Source organism: Vipera berus (assembly GCF_964194415.1).
Source record: "Vipera berus genome assembly, chromosome: 6".
NCBI lineage: Eukaryota > Metazoa > Chordata > Lepidosauria > Squamata > Viperidae > Vipera > Vipera berus.
Window position 1 is genome coordinate 26,575,849 of NC_138208.1, and position 18,292 is coordinate 26,594,140.

At 41.2% G+C, this 18,292-nt stretch overlaps 1 protein-coding gene across 7 annotated transcripts in view; it reads left to right on the forward strand.

The window, feature by feature from the left end:
- The window catches only part of LOC308670263 (ankyrin repeat domain-containing protein 26-like), a 137,341-nt gene that overhangs the window by 58,948 nt on the left and 60,101 nt on the right, over positions 1-18,292 (forward strand). For all 7 annotated transcript variants that reach the window (XM_081331674.1, XM_081331675.1, XM_081331677.1 and 4 more), the window contains 6 exons: positions 2,840-2,986; positions 5,170-6,126; positions 6,499-6,651; positions 7,340-7,515; positions 7,678-7,771; positions 8,048-8,125. In XM_081331674.1, the coding sequence (XP_081187800.1) occupies positions 2,840-2,986; positions 5,170-6,126; positions 6,499-6,651; positions 7,340-7,515; positions 7,678-7,771; positions 8,048-8,125 (1,605 nt within the window). The remainder of the gene's footprint in view (positions 1-2,839; positions 2,987-5,169; positions 6,127-6,498; positions 6,652-7,339; positions 7,516-7,677; positions 7,772-8,047; positions 8,126-18,292) is intronic.

Consider the following 18,292-nt stretch of genomic DNA (forward strand, 5'->3'; position numbering starts at 1 on the left):
TCTTATCAATATTTGTATTAACATCTTTAAAAAAAACCTTTCCTTAGTGATCCTTGAGCAAAGCCTGTGTCAACAGTGCTTGCTAATTTTATCTTTAATAGTAGCTTCCACTAACAGAACAGATGTTAAGATGACAGGCTTATAATTTCCTGAATGAGCCATTCTTAAAAAAATGGAGTTATGTTGGCCACCTTCCAGTTTTCAAGGAGCAAAGGCTAAGTATAGAGATAGGTTGCAAATTTTAGTTAGAAGGTCTACAGTCTCAGTATTAAGGTCCTTAATAATTCTTGGGTGAATGCCATCAAGGTCAGGTGATGTCAGGTGTTCAATTTGTCAGTAAGGCTTAGAATAGAATAAATAAAAGCATACAATCAAGCATCCTGGATGGATACATCAGGGATATGGCAGAATGTTCCCAGAACAAAAGTGAACCTTTTGTTGAAAGTTTTCTTAGCACCTTGGGACAACCAGTGCAGAGATTTAATCACCCAAAGAATATGAATAGTAAAGAAAATATTCCTCTTTTTATCCCAGCTGCTCTATGATACCCGTTCTATAATAATACTGTATTCTCATTGAAACTCTTATTCTGGAAGATATTCTGTTTGATAGATCCAATATGACCTAGTTAGGGACTTACACCATGTATAACTTACTATCATGATATAACCATGATAGTAAGATAAGAGGCTTTTGTGGTTTACTTAGTATGTGGCAAAAATATAATACTGTTGAGAATTACAAGTTTTATTTAAGAGAAACATTAGAAGAGCTAAAAGTAGGACAAATTAAGCCAGAATGGGATTATGGGACTTATTATCACCCCATACCCATTCTGTCATATTTTGAAATATGATATAATTATCAATTGCCTATTGAATTCATTAATCTGTCTTTAAAAGCAACTACATCATGAAATTCCTAAGGTGAGTTCCTCCCTTGAGTTGGGTTCCTGATGAGGGGGCTGATTGGGTTGGGTGAATAAGAAGGAAACTAGGTGAGAGTGGTAGTGGTGGTGGGTCCCTGTTGGTGTTACTCCGCATGTGTTTGTGTATGAACATTTGTTAGGTGAGTGGGGGAGATGGTTACTGGGTACCCTGATGGCTCTCAGAACTAATAGACCCGAAGTGCCTCACTGTTCCTGGCTTCTCCCTGGGAAGGATGTCATTGACTGCTATGCGAGGTACTGGACTTTGGGAACTGGGGCACTGGGTAGGCCACAATATTAGGGTGGTGACCAGGTACGAGGAAAATTACGTGGAAAAAATAACATATTGCATACTTCTGAGTTTGTTACAAATTAGTACTCACCCATTATATAAAAATTTTGATCTGCTACTTAACCACATTTCTTTGATCAATCAGATATCCAGTAGCTGAAAATTAAGTAGGTACTTCATTTTAATTCTTTTTTTCTTTTTAGAAAAATTAGAATTGAAAATTAAACATTTTTAATTTGAAAATACAGATCTTTCTTATGCATTTTGCTTATAATCAAGAAAAAGCTTTGAGAGCAAAAAGAAAATAGACTTAAAAGAATTTTAGTGACCTCATAATTACATAGAGACATTATGTTGTTTATGATGTCAGCTGAAACAAGGAGATTGGATATGCCAATATTTATTAAAGTATTGTTCTAATGTTTTTGCTCAAACAATAGCAGGGGCGTAATCTGCACAAATTCAAATTTAATATTTTTTTTTGTCAGTTTCTTCTTTTGATATTGAGGAAGCAGCAAATTTGAGGATCTTTTGCTAAATATCCTGTCTGTTAAAGAGAGCAATAACTGCCTTAATAGGGTGGCATTATGAATATGCAGGAGGCTCAAAAATCATATGGTCAACACCAAATCAAATTACTAAAAATGATGAATTGTTCAGATTATATATAGAAATATCATAATTGTGGAGCTATGGAGGATGAGGTAAACTACCAAGGATATCCTCATTTTTATATAACAAAAAATTCTGATCAGCCTAATCAGGAATTGATCTCTTCATTCTCCAGCCCTTCTTTGGGAAGCTCTAATACTTATAATCCTTTGGTCAGAAGAAACATACCTACTAGTTATCAGGGAAGCTTGCTTCCTAGCTTTTCCTTTTCTTTTCCTCCTGTGAAAGAAAATAATTTAAAGAAGATTAATTTCCCACCAAGTACAACAGATGTAGGTTTTACTAAAACCCCTCAAGAATGACTAAGCCTTGTGAATGCTGTTCGACAAATGGTAAGCTTGTTCTAAAAGCAGTATATGATGTTTTTATATTTATTCAGTAGAATAAATACATTCTGAAAAGAATCGCACAACATTGTGTGTTTTCTTCTAAATGCTACATAAATTGAAACATATTTCAGAAAATGTAATAGTCCTTATCAGTTACTCAATTACTTAGTTTTACCCAAATTTTTAACATGAATAAATATTTTCTCAATTACTTCGATGGTTAAGAAAACTGTCTGTTCATAAGGAACATGTATAAAGCAGCACCAGGTGTAAAGAGAAATCCATATTTTCTTAAGCTGCAGATAATGACTAACATTTTGCAAAATGACTGTTTATTAACAGTTTCTAATATTCTTAGTAATTATTCTACATATGTTTAACTATTAGTGTTAGGGATCTTTTTATTTAGTTGCTCAATTGTCAGTATCTATATTACATATATTGTATTCTCTGATTTAATACAACTTCAATTCCTCATATTTGTGACTGTATACACAGGCACAATATGTCAGATCAGCATAAGCTGTGAATTTAATTAAATGGTTTCTAGTCCATGAAAATATATACCATAACAAACTGGCCAGTTTGTTAGTTTACTATAAGACTGACATTTTATAGGTTGAGGAAGAACGTAATGAAACACAGAGACAACTTTGTCAAGAACAAAATGCCAGAGCCATACAAGAAGATATTTTAAATACTCATTTCTGGAGGCAGAAGGAATTGGAAGAAGAATCAAAAAAAGTAGCAACCAAACACTCAGAGGTATCCACTTTGCCAAATATTTTAAAAATATAGAACTGCATATCAAATGTTTTCAGTTTCAGTGACTACAAATCAAAATTCTGATCATTATCTGTAAAGTTCGGTGTGTGGTTTAGCTGCTAGATATTGCATAGGATGGAATTAATTCTCTCTGTCAGTTTCAACCCATCCTGTTTGTATGTCCAGGGAACAGATGGTAAGGATTGTCATTCTATGTGAGGGGAAGAGGTTGGAGGCCTTCAAAGTGCCTGTTCCATACTCTGGAGCATCTTACTGCTTGAAGTATGTGATCCTTCCAATTTATTGACTTTTATGAAGGCCCATAATTTTTTCACCACAAAATGTATGGACCCTAAGAGAGATAGGACTGCATTATTGATAGCTTCTATTAATTGATAATTATTTAGGGATTTTACCCTTATATTATATATATTTGCATGCAAGTATGGAACAGGGAAAATGATAAATTATCTTCAATATCTTAAGTAAGAAGGACATATTTTTATAAATCAGTAATTAAATCTTAAATTATTGTGTATATTTAAAACCTGTGATTCAGGAAGAATCAGCATTAATGACTAGTGTTTCAAATTAATTATTTGTTTAGACATAAAGTCTTCCTTTAGCTTTTTTAATGATGATGTAATTTAGAAAACAATATTTTTAAGAAAAATATTTTTCAATTATTTAAGAGAGTAGCTATTCCTTTTTTGGCCTCATTAGATAAAAGAGATGGTTGAATTTGTTTAATCTTGGAACACAAACTGAGTCAAATTTGATGAATCTTTGCATGGGAGATTCTCAGGGAATATTAACAATAGAGTAGATTAGTAAATTGTAAAACATCTTAGTAAACAAAAGTGGCAAACATTTTTTCACATTACTGCAAAGATAACTCATGGATGACACCATGAATTTACTAGGAATTCAGTGGCCCAAAGGAGACTTTTTCTTATCTTACAGTTCATTTTAGTCATTTTCTAATTAAAAAAATATTCATTGTAGTCCTTGACTATTGACTATTGAGACAGGAATTTGAACCTAAAAGCCGCTTGGATTTTCAGCACTGAATTGAAAGGTTTCTGAAACCTCTCCGTTCTGGAGCTTAAAATCCTCCATGACTGAAAATCCTGCTTGTATTTTAGCGTGGAGGATTTTCAGCCCTTAAGCAGAGAAGCAAGTCTCTTTCAGTTAGGACTGAAAATCCTTCATGCCAAAATCCAAGCAGGATTTTCAGCCAGAAAGTGGAGAGATTTTGGAAGCCTCTTTGCTCTGTGGCTCAAAATCCTACTTGGATTTTAGCCTGGATCTTTTTCAACCAGCCTTCACAGATTAGCAAAAGTCATCCTGGCAGGTGGTGATGGCTTACAACTTTCCCTGCCAGCTTCCTCTCTGAATAGCTTGTCAAGTGCCCAGATTACAATTATGTAAGGCACTGCATTCAGTCATGAGTTATCAGACCTTTCATTTAGCACCAGGGTAACGTCATACCATTGCTGAATGCATGGTCATAAATTGTGATCTACCTGTATTTAAAACTTTGTGAGTATAATCTGCAAGGAACACATTTTTACATAATTGTTAAAGAAAAAGGCACAGTGTGGAATTTGTTTTTTACTTTTGTTAGTTCAGTTGTCTCTCAAGTTCTATAGACAGACTATGAGGTGGATGGCTTTAGAAGTGTGGTTTATAAATAAACTTAATAAATGTAATTTCTAATAAAATTTTGGTTAAGGAACTGAGAGGATTCTACAACCTTTTTCTCTTTAACTGATCTCTATGGTAGACCAAAATTAAGAAAATTTGAAAAGACTATACTATTTTGAAAAGAAAATACATAGTTGCCATACAATGACACATCTGTTATGCCCTATAAGAATGAAAAATAATTATTGTTCAGACAAAAACTATCCAGGTTTCTGTTCCCAAAGTGTTTGATGAATGGGTTAGAAAGCCACAAGCAGGATGCGTGTGTAGTAGCACCTTCCACATCATTTCTTTTAGGAACTCATGAGAGACATAATGTGTCCATTTTGGAGGTAATATTTAGACATTCTGAGTGTTACTTGTTGATTGATATTTTTTATCCAACATAAATTTGTCTGATCTCCTAGAATGTAGCTTATATCTCTGGATTCTATCAGTTTATTTATTTGTTATCCTTCTGCTTATTAAATATTCAGATGATTGATAATCATGACCATGAAAAAGAATTATTACACAGAAATCAAATACTCCAAGATGAACTTGGTGCATTAAAATTAGAACTTGATCGCATCAGGATTCAGCATCAGGAGGATGAAAGCAAATATTTGGAAGAAAATGAAAGTTTGAAAGAAAAAAATGAAGAACTTAAAAAAGAACTGAAACTAAATGAAGACACTTTGACTCAAACAGTTTTTCAATACAATGGACAAATAAATGTATCAAAAACTGAGGTTGCAATGGTAGCATCCAAATTGGAACATATCAAGGAAAATAAAGAAAGATTGGAAATAGAACTTGATTCACTACGCTCTCGTTTGAGTTCTGCTCTTCAGGAACTTGATCGTTGTCAGGTATCAAAAAGTGATCTTGAACGATTGCTTCAGCGAGAGAGGGATGAATGGCTCCACTTAAAAGACAAATTGAATCATGATGTATGTACTCTACGAGAAACAAACAGTAGCTTGTCTCAACAGTTAGGGAAAGCTGAAAGTAAAGCTAATAGTCTAGAAAATGAGCTTCACCATGCAACTCACAATCTCCGGGAAAAGAATTTGCTGTTAGATAGTATTCAAAGAGATGTAAACCACTCACAGTGCCAAGTGAAAGAACTTGAAAATGCACAACAAGTTGCAAAGGATCAAATAAGCAAATTTGTAATAAAACAGGAATCTTTGCAAGAACGTTTAGCACAGGTCCAAAGTGAAAATCTCTTACTTCGACAACAGCTTGAAGATTTTCAGAACAAAGGCATTATCAAAGAAAAAGCAGTGACTGATGTTCAAGATAAATTCAGTGATATTTTTAATAAACTTAGAGCTGATACTGAAAAGCAAGTTCAGATGATGGAAGAGAGAAATAAAGAATTAATCACAAAATGTAATAATTTAAAGGACCAAGTCATTAAATATGAATCTGAGAAAATAGATAGAGAGGTAAGCATGATTTATGTTCTGTCAATTTCATAAATACAATCATTTTTCAGGATACAGATTTCTAAATTAAGCTTGATTTTCCTTCAGAGACACTATATTATTTGAATATGGTAATGATGGACTTTATTTTAAATAATTTATATTTGCCTTCCTTCTGCTAGTAAATGGTTGTTCATTGCTTCGGTTGATATTGGTCAGGAAGGAAAACTATACTTGCATATTGAGTACATATAAACATAGACATACATACACACACAAACTCAAAAATGTATGTAATTGAACATTCTTGTACCTATTATAAATATTAGATGAATTAAAATGCAATCCTTTCAGTCTATTTTGTATTAATTATTTCATTAAAAATCTTTTTAGAGTACAATAAGGCAATTGCAGCAAGAGCTTGCAGATTCCCTCAAAAAGCAATCCATGACAGAAGCTTCATTGGAAGTTTCAACACGTTATCGTATTGACTTGGAGGAGGATAAACAGCAACTTCTGAAGGAAATAGAAAGGATGAAATGTAAGGTATGCTTGCAACAGTTTATTAAATGCTTTATATCTTCTACTGTGGGAGCAGAAGAGATGACATCTAACACTTTCTGATGCATTAGGTTTTAAAATAGTTTTGCCATGATTCTGTTCCTACATTGAGAATACCTTCCAGAAAATAGAATACCATTCAGCTCTCTGGCATTTATACTGTGGGATGCATAAAGGTTATGGTGTCCCCCAGGCTACTCAACCTCTGTATGTAATCAGTGCAATAGTGATTATCAGGAATTATAGGTCTGGGTGCCCTCTATGCAGATAATATTCAGGATTCTTCTTTCCATTGTGATCAAGTATGCTAAGATTATTGAGTTGCTACTTGAACCAGATTGAAGATAATGCAAATGGGAATGGACTTTTCCTGTTTTGTTCTTTCTTCAAAGGATCAGTTGTGGATATGCTCTTTGATAAAAAGTGCCTATTTGCCATTTGTTCATGATGTTTCATTGTGCATGAAATGAGATTATCTTATTTCTGTGATCTACCCACTAGTTATTTCCCAGTAAAATTACTTCAATGCACTGTATAGAGATCCCTTTGAGGAGATTTAGAAACTACAAGAGTCTAGGATGAGGGGACTAGGCTGTGCATGGTAGGTTTTATCATAGCAGGAGCACATTGCACCTATTTTTAGCTAAGCCACATTGGCTCTCAAATTTTACAGTTGCAAGATTCAGAAGTACAGACTATCCAGTGTGAAAGATCTACTCATGAATTAAGACATGCTTTGGATATTAAGGAGCGTGAAGCAAGTGCGGCATCTCAGAAACTACAGGATTTTCTGGTAGCATCATCGGGAACAAATAATGCTATAAAACAATTAGAAGAGCACATACAGAGGTAAAACGTGCTGAAATTTAAATGTACTAAATTATGAGAACTCATAAAAAAATTCCTCTGCAATTTATACTTTCATATGGTTTAGAATCATTGAAACACATAAAGAGGGAGAAATATAGTTAATTTGTATTCTGTTTTGAGACTATGTGTTTTTCTTTTAAGACTTGAAATAGAAAATGCCAGATTGGAAGCTACGACAAACCAGCAAAGTAATAGAATTGAGATACTTCAAAAAGACCTACAGGATAGTGTTTCTGTAAGTCAACCATAATATTTTGGGGAAATAAGATTTCATGTTTAATTGCTTTGCTGTATTTTATAATTTTTTAAAAAATGTAATATTTCAGACAACTAATATAGCATAGTGAATTAGTTTTCTTATTTTCAGAAGTCATAAATTAATTAAAATTCTTGAAATCATGAATAACAATAGTAAGGAATATAAATAACAAAAAATATTTTTAGAGAATTTTTGAAGACTGAAGACATTTGTAACTTGCATAATAACTCAATTTCTTTTGTGGAAATCTAGGTTCATAATCGTCTTGAGGAATTGATAACCAGCTTACAGGCAGCAAAAATCAATCTAGAGGAGCAACTAAACCACCAGGTATTCTGAATATTTTCATAAAAATGAAACAAGCAACAGTATTTTCAAGACAAGGATAATTCACAAAAATTTGACACATTTCACTTGTAGATCATTCCCTTTGACTTCTGTTGATCTTTATATATTGCACAAGAAAGATTGGTACTGGAATCATAGATATTAGGCAGTTTGATTAAGAGAACTGCACTGGCTGTGCAGCTTGGGTGTCTCGTGGATATAAAGTATACTCAGTTTTATTCACAAATACAGGGAACTAAAATAAACTGAAACATGATCTTACAGTAATTCATAATGTGTGAATGAGTGCAGGAAACAAAAGCTAGTGATATTTGGACTCTTGAGCGCTTCAATGCTCTTGCTAGCACTTTTTCTGTAAGGACATTGCAGAATAAAGGGAGAACAAAGGTGTTCATATAGTTATTATCAATTATTTCTGAGAGAATAGTATAGCTAGTGTAGCATATTCAGAACTAGTTAATTTTGAATGTAATCACATATATGGAAGAAAACAGTCAATCAGTGTTATTGTCATGTTTCCTACAGACAGAGACGAATAAAGCAGAACTTTGAGGTTTGAAAATTCCTCAAAGAACATGTTTATTAGTTATAAAGTATCAGCATCGTCAAAAGTGAAACCAAGTCTGAATACACAAGTAATACAATAGAAAGTATAATGTCCCACCCACAAAACTATGCAAGCAACTATGTTGCCCAATGTTTTTATCTGGCAGGCTTTTTTATACAACACCCAGTCCCTGGTTGCGGGAGCAGTAGATGACTGGGACAAAAGTTTATTTTGACTAACGAAGCACCTGGGCAACCCCTCTCCATTCTATGTGGCAACCTAGAATCAAAGATAAAAATGGCTGCAGCCATGCTCATTGTAGAGTTGACAGTCGGCCCCTCTTAAAAGGAAAGAGTCTCCTATAGGGGAAATAAAAAGCACATTAGGTATTTCCTTGAGGCTTGTGAGGATGTTTGTTGTAAAATTTGTTTATTAACCTTTCTTCTTTCACATCTGTACACTTCACCCATGCAGCTTCTGACAGTGGATAGCCTTTCCACTGAACGAGGAATTGTAACTTCCCCTTGTACAACCTAGAATCAAGTATTCGTTTTATTTCATAATGTGTTTCCCCCTCTACCACTATTGGACCCAGCGGCTTCTTTGGAGTAGGTCTTAAAGAGGATCCAGACACAGGTTTCAACAAACTACAATGGAACACAGGATGGATTTTGCCCAAAAGCCGTGGAAGCTTTAACTCCACATTAACAGGATTTATGATTTTGATAATAGGAAAAGGATCCAGAAATTTTGACCCCAATTTTTTGCTGGGTAACCTCAATCTCAAATACTTAGTTGAAAGATAAACCTTTTCCCCAATATAAAATGGTCTTTGAGGGGAGCGTTTCTTATCAGCCTGCTCCTTGTAAACCTTAGCTGCTTGGTTTAAGGACTTTTTTGCATTCGCCCAAACACTTTGGAAGGAGGTCACCCATTAATCCAAAATTTGAGAGGCAGGTGGCGCCTGGTGATACTCAGGCATAGGCACAAAATCCCTCCCGGTAACTATCTTAAACGGTGTAAGACCAGTGCTACTGTGTACAGTATTATTATAAGCTACTTCAGTGAAAGGCAGAAGATTGGCCCAATTAGTCTGCTGGTAATTAACATAGCATCTGGGGTACCGCTCCACCATTGAGTTCACACGTTCAACTGCCCCATTAGTACTCAGATGAAAAGCTGATGAAAGGCCCTGAGTAGACCCAGTAAGCTTAACAAATTCCCTCCAGAACTACACAGTGAATTGAACCCCTCTGTCTGAAATAATCCGCTTAGGAGCTCTGTGGAAACAATAGATGTACTTCAAAAATACCTTGGTCAGTTTCTGAGCAGAGGGGAGCCCTGAACAAGCAGTGAAATGAGCTTGTTTGGAAAATAGATCAATCACAGTCCATATGACGGTATGTACCTTGCTCTCAGACAGGTCCACTAAAAAATCCATAGCTATTTCTTCAAAAGGCTGGTAAGGGTTCGCTACTTGTTGCAGGAGCCCTGGAGACCTTCCAGGACGTCTTTTCCTAGCAGCACAGGTGGTGCAGATTTTCACATAACTCTCAATGTCTTTTTTCATGCCTGGCCACCAAAACTGTCTTTGTACCAAATGCAATGTTTTCAGGAACCCAAAGTGACCAGCCTGCTTTGCATCATGACCACTGAAGGACTTCGATCCTGAGGACACTTCAGAGGTATAGCTTCAAACCCTTTCAGGCTAGCCCTCCCTGAAGGGTTAATAGAGATTTATTGCCCTTGAATCAGGTGTCAGTCTCTAATTGCTCTTTAAGTCTTTTCAGTAAGCAGTCATCAGGACCGATGGATTGGTTTCGCAATTGAGCTCTAGTGGTTATCTCAGAGGCAGATTGTAGTAGAGCAGAGGTGTCAAACTGCCGGCCCACAGGCCAGTTGCATCATATGGAGGCCGTGCCCACCCCAGCTCCAGCAATATGAAAAAATTGATACATTGCATAACATGATGTGACGCGGCGAGTTTGACACCCAAGCTGTAGAGAAATGATAGAATTAATGATTTTCTCATGGTGGCATTTGAACTGAGGCATCCTAGACAAAGCGTTAGCCAAAAAAATTATTCCCCTGGAAGATACTTTAAGATGAAATTGAAACAGTTCAAGTATTGAGCCTACTGAACTTGTTTCGGGGATAATTTACACGGGGTGGGTGGGGGTTCAGAGCTTCCAGATTTTTGTGATCAGTCCACACTTCAAAAGGTATCTCCCCCCTTTGAAGTAGTGGCGCCACATTAGTAATGCCCATCGCACTGCAAAAGCCTCCTCCTCCCAAACGGCACATCTCTCTGTGTCAGTCAGCTTTCAGAAAGTGTAAGCACAGGGTTGTAATTTCCCCCGGTGATTTTTTTGTAAGAGGACAGCCACATCACTTGCATCGGCTTGAATGCAAGGGTCAGGGTGCTCGAGAACAGGTTCAGCTTCTTGAATGCAGCTTGACATTATAGGGACCATGGCAATGGCTGACAAGTCGGGGTTCTCCCCCCCTTTTTTCAGTGTTGGTTATTGGCATGGCTATCTTTGTGAAAGAGGGGATAAATTGGCGGTAAAAGTTAGCAACCCCCTGAAAGCTTTGAAGTTGTTTATGGGTGCGAGGGGGTTGCCATTCCAATACAGCTTTCACTTTTGTGGGATCCATTTCTATTCCCTAATTTGAAATTCGGTACCCTAAATAGTCAAGATGTGTCTGGTGAAACTCACATTTAGATAGCTTTGTGTATAGTTTAACCTTCAGTAGTTTCCTCAGCACTTTGCGGACCAATTTAATGTGCTTTTCCATAGTCTCAGTATAAATGAGAATGTCATCAAGATAAACTAAAACCCCCTTATACAAGTGATCATGGAGCACCTGGTTGATTAACTGCATAAATACGGTAGGGACTCCTTGTAGTCCAAAAGGCATCACTTTAAATTGGGAGCTTCCCAGGGGGCAATTGAAGGTGGTTTTCCATTAGTCCTCCTCCTTAATATGGACACGGTAATAAGCCTCTCTTAAATCCAACTTTGTAAAAACTTTCCCTTTTGCTAGGTGGGCCAACATGTCCTTCATTAAGGGAAGGGGGTACATTTTCTCTATGCTGACAGTGTTTAATCTTTTAAAATCCAAACATAATCTCAACGACCCATCTTTTCTTTGAACAATACAGGGGCTGCTACACATGATTTTTCTGATTGGATAAAACCCTGAGCCAGGTTCCTATCAATGTACTCTCTTGACTCCTTCATCTCTCTGGGCGTCATTGAATACATTTTTGGCTTCGAGAGCTTGGCCCTGGGTAAGATTTCAGTGGCACAGTTCGTAGCCCGGTGGAGGGGAAGGACGTCACACTCTCTCACTAAATGGCTCAGCTAAATGACGGTATTCAGTTGGGACAAACTGGATTCCTGGCAGCTTTTCTACAACAGCCTTTAGTGTCTCAGGGTGCTTTTCCTGATCCTCATTTATGGTATAGTCCTTTGTATCATTGGTGGTGGCAGGTGGGAAAGGGCCTATTCCCAATCTTAAATTCCTCACTCGGTTCTCCCACCAGATGTTTGGGTGCCATTTGTTGAGCCAGGCCAGACCCAAAATCACAGTCTCAGTCATTTTTGGGACCACGCCAAAATGGATGATTTCCCAGTGCTGACCCATTTCCAGTCGCACTGGTTCTGTCAGGTGCGTGGCAGGTGCACCACCAATAAAGGATCTGTCAGCTTGTTTAAATCTCATGGCTAGGGGTAACAGCCTTGCCTGAATTCCCAACTTGAGCACTATGGGCAAATTAATTAGGCACCTAGTGCAACTTGAGTCTATTAAAACGTTTAAGTCCATTTGGGTCCCGGTTTTGGGTACTACTATCTTGGGGAGGCAAAAGGTGGGATGGGCTGATTTACTATCAGATCCTCCTCATCTTCCTCATCCCTGTTGTAGGGTGCCGGCATCTGCTGTGGCTCAGACCAGGCGTTCGCCTCGAGCTCGATTGGGGGGAGGTCTCGACGACTGGGTCTTAACGTGCCCAGTTTGTCTTCTCTCTTCCTCCTCAGGGAGCTTTTTGCGGGTGTGTGGTGGCAACTGGCGTGCTTCTGGGTTGGGTTTTGGGAGCCACGCACTCCACAGGACAGTGACGCATTTGACCGCATTGGTAGCACTTGACAGAAGCCCTGGCTGGCGCTTGGGGGACACTGTTGGTCGTAGGGGCTTAGGAACATCAGCCAAAGAGATGTTTTTCCTGGATGCACGGCGGATTGGGTTCGGCTGTGCCTGGCTTTCTGGGGCGTTCCAATTCGATGTCGAGCATAACCGCCATGCTGTACCACTCACGCAATTAGTTGGGAAAGCCCCGATAGATGCAGGCTTGGAGTAAGTTGTGGTCTAGCCCCTGATTGAAGTAATTGATCAACAATCATTCCGGCCACTGCCCCAGCCAACCAGCAACTCTTCTGAATTCACGAACTTGTTCCTTAGCGGAGCAGCCTTTTTGCTTCAGACAATGGATCTCCTTCTCGGCCAGCAGGGTTTGAGGTTCATCTTCAAAATGGCCTCTCAGTTGCTCCATGTATAGGTTAGCATCCTGCAGTTCAGGAGGCCTTTCATCATGGTTACCCAGTCGGCTGCTTCCCCCTCTAAATTGGCCGCCACAGCATTCACTATCATGGCATCATCCTGGTAGGCATAAGCATAGCGATCTAGATGAGTCCACACCTGATTTAGGAAGGTTAGATTCTTGGGGTCCCCATCAAAGGTGGGCTTGATGGGAGGCGGCTCAAACCTCGTCAGGGCTGCCTGCACCTGCTGCTGGGCTGCCTGTTGGTCTTGGGGACGGGGCGAACCACTCTGCATTTCCCTTTGCCAGGCTCCTGGACTGGCAGCCTGAGGTTGCGGCAGTGGGCTTGGCTGGAATACAGGGCTTGACAGCACAGCTGGCTGGGGAACATGTGAGGGGGGGAAGATATGGGTAGCCCTTGGCATTCCCCTCCCCACAGCACACACATCCTGGCGACGGGACCCATCTCTTTTACCTGCAACCTGCCTAACTTCTCCTTCAGCTGCTTGAGCGAGAGGCTGTGGACTGCAGACTGGAACTTCCAGTCATCAGAGTCGTCCCCTCCGATCGATCCCTTTCCCTTATGGCAGGGGTCAGCAACCCACGGCTCCAGAGCCTCATGCTCCACCATGTGCAGTCCAAAAAAAAAGTGGGACGAAAAACGTTCAACCAATCAATTCAAACTTCTCAGGGGGGGAAAAACTTGTGAAGTTTGAATTGATTGGTTGAAGTTCTTTGGTTTGTGGGACTGCCCACAAATCTCTTCTTCTTCAGACTACACATGGCGGCAGCAGAGGAAGAGACAGGAGGACTGCTGGAAAGGTTAGTGGGTGGGTCAGATGGAGCGTGCGGGTGTGGTGATGGTGTTTCTGAGCAGCATATGGAGTCTCAGGTGCTGCCAGACCCCCTCCTTTTCCCCCTTCCCACTCTCTGTCTCTCACTCCCTTTATGTCTCTGTGTGTGTGTCGGACCTGTGGGGAATGGCTGGTAGGGAGGCAGCAGTCTGGCATTTTTTCCCCCCTCGTTTGTGTGTGTTTGTGTGTTGGACCCGCGGGGAATGGCTGGTAGAGAGGCGGCAGTCTGACATGTTTTTCCCCTCGTTTATGTGTGTGTGTGTGTGTGTGTGTCAGACCCGTGGGGAACGGCTGGTAGGGAGGCGGCAGTCCGGCATTTCCCCCCTCTCCTTTGTGTGTGTGTGTGTGTGTGTGTGTGTCTGTCAGACCCACAGGAAATGGCTGGTAGGGAGGCGGGAGTCCGGCATTTTTCCCCCCTCTTGTTCGTGTGTGTGTGTGTGCGTGTCGGACCCACGGGAACAGCTTTTAGGGAGGCGGGAGTCTGGCCTTTTTTCCCCCTCTAGTTTGTGCGGGTGTGGTGATGGTGTTTCTGACAGCATATGGAGTCTCAGGTGCTGTCAGACCCCCTCCTTCTTTTCCCCCTTCCCACTCTCTCTCTCCCTTCCCCTTTATGTCTGTGTGTGTGTGTCGGACCCGTGGGGAATGGCTGGTAGGGAGGCAGCAGTCTGGCATTTTTTCCCCCTCGTTTGTGTGTGTGTGTTGGACCCGCGGGGAACGGCTGGTAGAGAGGCGGCAGTCTGGCATTTTTTCCCCCTCTCGTTTGTGTGTGTGTGTGTGTGTGTGTGTGTGTTTGTGTGTGTGTGTCAGGGGAACGGCTGGTAGGGAGGCGGCAGTCCGGCATTACCCCCCCTTGTTTGTGTGTGTGTGTGTGTGTGTGTGTGTGTGTGTGTCGGACCCACAGGGAACAACTGGTAGGGAGGCGGGAGTCTGGCCTTTTTTCCCCCTCTAGTTTGTGTGTGTCGGACCCGTGGGGAACGGCAGGTAGGGAGGCGGCAGTCCAGCGCTTCCCCCCTCCTGTGTGTGTGTGTCGGGCCCATGGGGCTCGACACACAGAGACGCAAACACCAGACTGCCGCCGCCTCTACTAGCCATTCCCCGCGGGTCCGACACACACACACAGGAGGGAGGTAAACAATGCTGGACCGCCGCCTCCCTAGCAGACCTCCCCTGCAGGACATGCCGTCAGGAAGCCAGGCTGCCCAATGAGCGGACCGTGGCCCAACGGCCGAGGCTGGGCAAGCTCCGGCATGCCGCCAGAATTTTGTTTACTTTGCCCGGACATACCGCTGCTCCTACCGACACAGCCGCCAAAGATGGCAAGTGCGGTGGCTCCCCGCTGGGGGGGTTCCCATATTCCGTGATCTCTTGGCAGTTGGACATAATAACATGCAAGCACGGCGCTACCAGTCCCACCTGCCGCCTCCTCAGGAAGTAAACTGGACAGGAAAGCGAGAAGCACCTGCCCGCTGCCACCAAGGGAGGCCGTGCCTGCCATTGGCTTCTCCTGCGGCGGACGCTGGGCTAAGCAAGCCGGGAGGGATGGAAGCGGGGCCAGGGAAAGTTGCTGGCTGCGCCATGCAGTTCCCGGGGGGGGGGAGTTCGGAAGTGTTGAAGCGCCAGAACCTAGGTGTAGAGCTTGTTTTTAGGGTGTGGCAGGGAGCTGTTCGTTGGAAAAGTTGGAAGTGGAAGGGATGATTAAGGAAAATGAGGGCTTGCTGTCTTTGGCAGCTGCGCCAGCAGGAGCAGTAACAGGAAGGCGGTGGCAGCTACTGTTGGGGCAGCCTAGTGCCCTTCCTGTGCTCGGTAGGCAGTACTCGGCAAGCGGGCGTGGGTGATGCGCCGGCAGCTCCCGCCCCTCCAAGTATCAGGCGGTGCTGCCTGGACACACCGCTGCTCCTGCTGCCACAGCTGCCAAAGATGGCAAGCCCTCGCTTTCCTTAATCATCCGCTCAGCAGTGCTGCCCAGACACACTTGCTGCTCCCGCTGGCACAGCTGCCAAAGACAGCAAGTGCGGATGCTCCCACACTGGGCCTGGAGCACCTGCAGCATTTCTCGACGAGGGCACTAGGCCGCCCCAACTATAGCCACCGCTGCCGCTGCCACCTTCCTGTTGTTACTGCCTGGCAGGCAGGCGGTGCTGCCCGGACACACCACTGCTCCTGTCGCCAAAGAGAGCAAGCGCGGCGGTTCCCAATGTTTGCTTCTTTCATTCTTCAATTTAGTCCTCTGCTCTGCGCATGCGCGAGTGCGTGTGTGCTTTTTATGGCTCCCGTTTTTTTGCTTTTGTGAAAGAACCGTTTCCGAGTGGCTCTTTGACCCATTCAGGTTGTCGACCCCTGCCTTATGGTATGCCGCGGATGAAAACCCCTGGGACGGCAGGAACAGGAGTTCCTCTTCAGCGGCTACAGGAGTGCTCCTGCACTGAGAGGCAGCCTTGGCTTGATAGATGTTCGCCAGGATTGTAGTTCCCCCTCCAGTACCAGCTTTCCAGGTTGGATCAACCTGGACTTTGGCTGAACCCCTGCCAGTGACGCCTCCTCAGCTGGAGTGGCTGCTTGCGCTCCGTCAGCTGGAGTTCCCTTGCAGCCAGCAATGGCTCCATTCTTTTCCTCAATCTTCAAATCTTCAAATCTTCACCGAGTCTTTACCACTCTCCCAAATGATGGGTAGGCAGGCGGGGCCCAGCACCCCCAAAAAACAAAAGTTTTAGGAGATTTAGTTTAATGTTATGGTTCTGACAGACAAGAGTCAAAGAAAGCAGAACTCCGAGGCTTGAAAATTCCTCAAAGTACATGTTTATTAGTTACAAATATTGGCACGGTCAAAAGTGAAACCAAGTCTGAATAAACAAGTAACAATTACCCAATTAGTATAATCTCCCACCCACAAAACTATGCAAGCAACTACGTTCCCCAATGTTTTCATCTGGCAGGCTTTTTTATGCAGCACCCAATTCCTAGTCGCGGGAGCAATAGATGACCTTGGTTCCCACAGGACAAAAGATTATTTTGACTAACAGCACCTGGGCAACTCCCCTCCCTCCGTTCTATGTGGAAACCTAGAATGAGAGGGAAAAATGGCTGCAGCTACACTCATTGTAGAGTTGACAGTTATTTTATTATTGTTTTAATTGTGATTATTAATTAAATATTCTTCTTAGACTCGCTTTACTATTTGGACCTTTTAAAAATCTTTTTAGGACTTTTTAAACTTTTTAAACATTCTTGCCAACTTTTAAATTTTTCATTTCATTTTTTACTTTTAAAAGCAAGTCTTAAAGTGGAAAAATAGTGACATGTGAAACAGTTTCTTAATTGTTTTATTTTGTATTCACTAAGACTTATTAGCCTAGGTCCTAGGAATATTGAGATGTAAATTCTCTTTTAAATTGTTATTAGCTTTGGAGATTTTATGGGTATGTCCATATAAATGTTTGTGGCATTAAAATACAATTTGTCATTGCCTTCTTTCAGGATGTTTTTCAGTTTCGTATTCTAGCCTACACAGGTAGTCCTCAACCTACGACCACAATTGAGCCCAAAATTTATGTTACTAAGTGAGAAATTTGTTAAGTAAGTTTTGCCCCATTTTACAACTTTTCTCCCCACATTTGTTAAATGAATCACTGCAGTTCTTAAATTAGTGACATGGTTGTTAAGTGAACTTGGTTTCTCCCTTGACTTTGCTTGTCCAAAGGTTGCAAAAGGGGATCACGTGACTCTGGGACACTCCAACCATCATAAATGTGAGTTAGTTGTCAAGCATCTGAATGTAAAACACATGAGTATGGGGATGCTGCAATGGTCATAAGTGTGAAAAATGGTCATGAGTCATTTTTTTCAGTGCCATTGTAACTTTGAACGGACACTAAATGAACTTTTCTAAGTTAAAGACTACCAGTACAGATAGTCTTTGAATTATGAATGCAGTTTAGATTGGAATTTTGGGTTTAAGTCTTGATGGTCATAAGTCAAGTTACCACGTGCCCAAACCCAATTTTACAACCATTTTTATGGCATTCATTAAGCAAATCATTGGGTCATTAAGCAAGTCATGCAGTTGGAAGTCCGAATTCATTGTACTGTATGGAAACTGGCAAAAGACATCACAAATCATTGGGCCATAAACACCCATTCTGGATGTGAGAGCAATCTGGGTGCGATATCTGATCACTAGTGTTGATTTGGCTGATCTGTCTGGATAG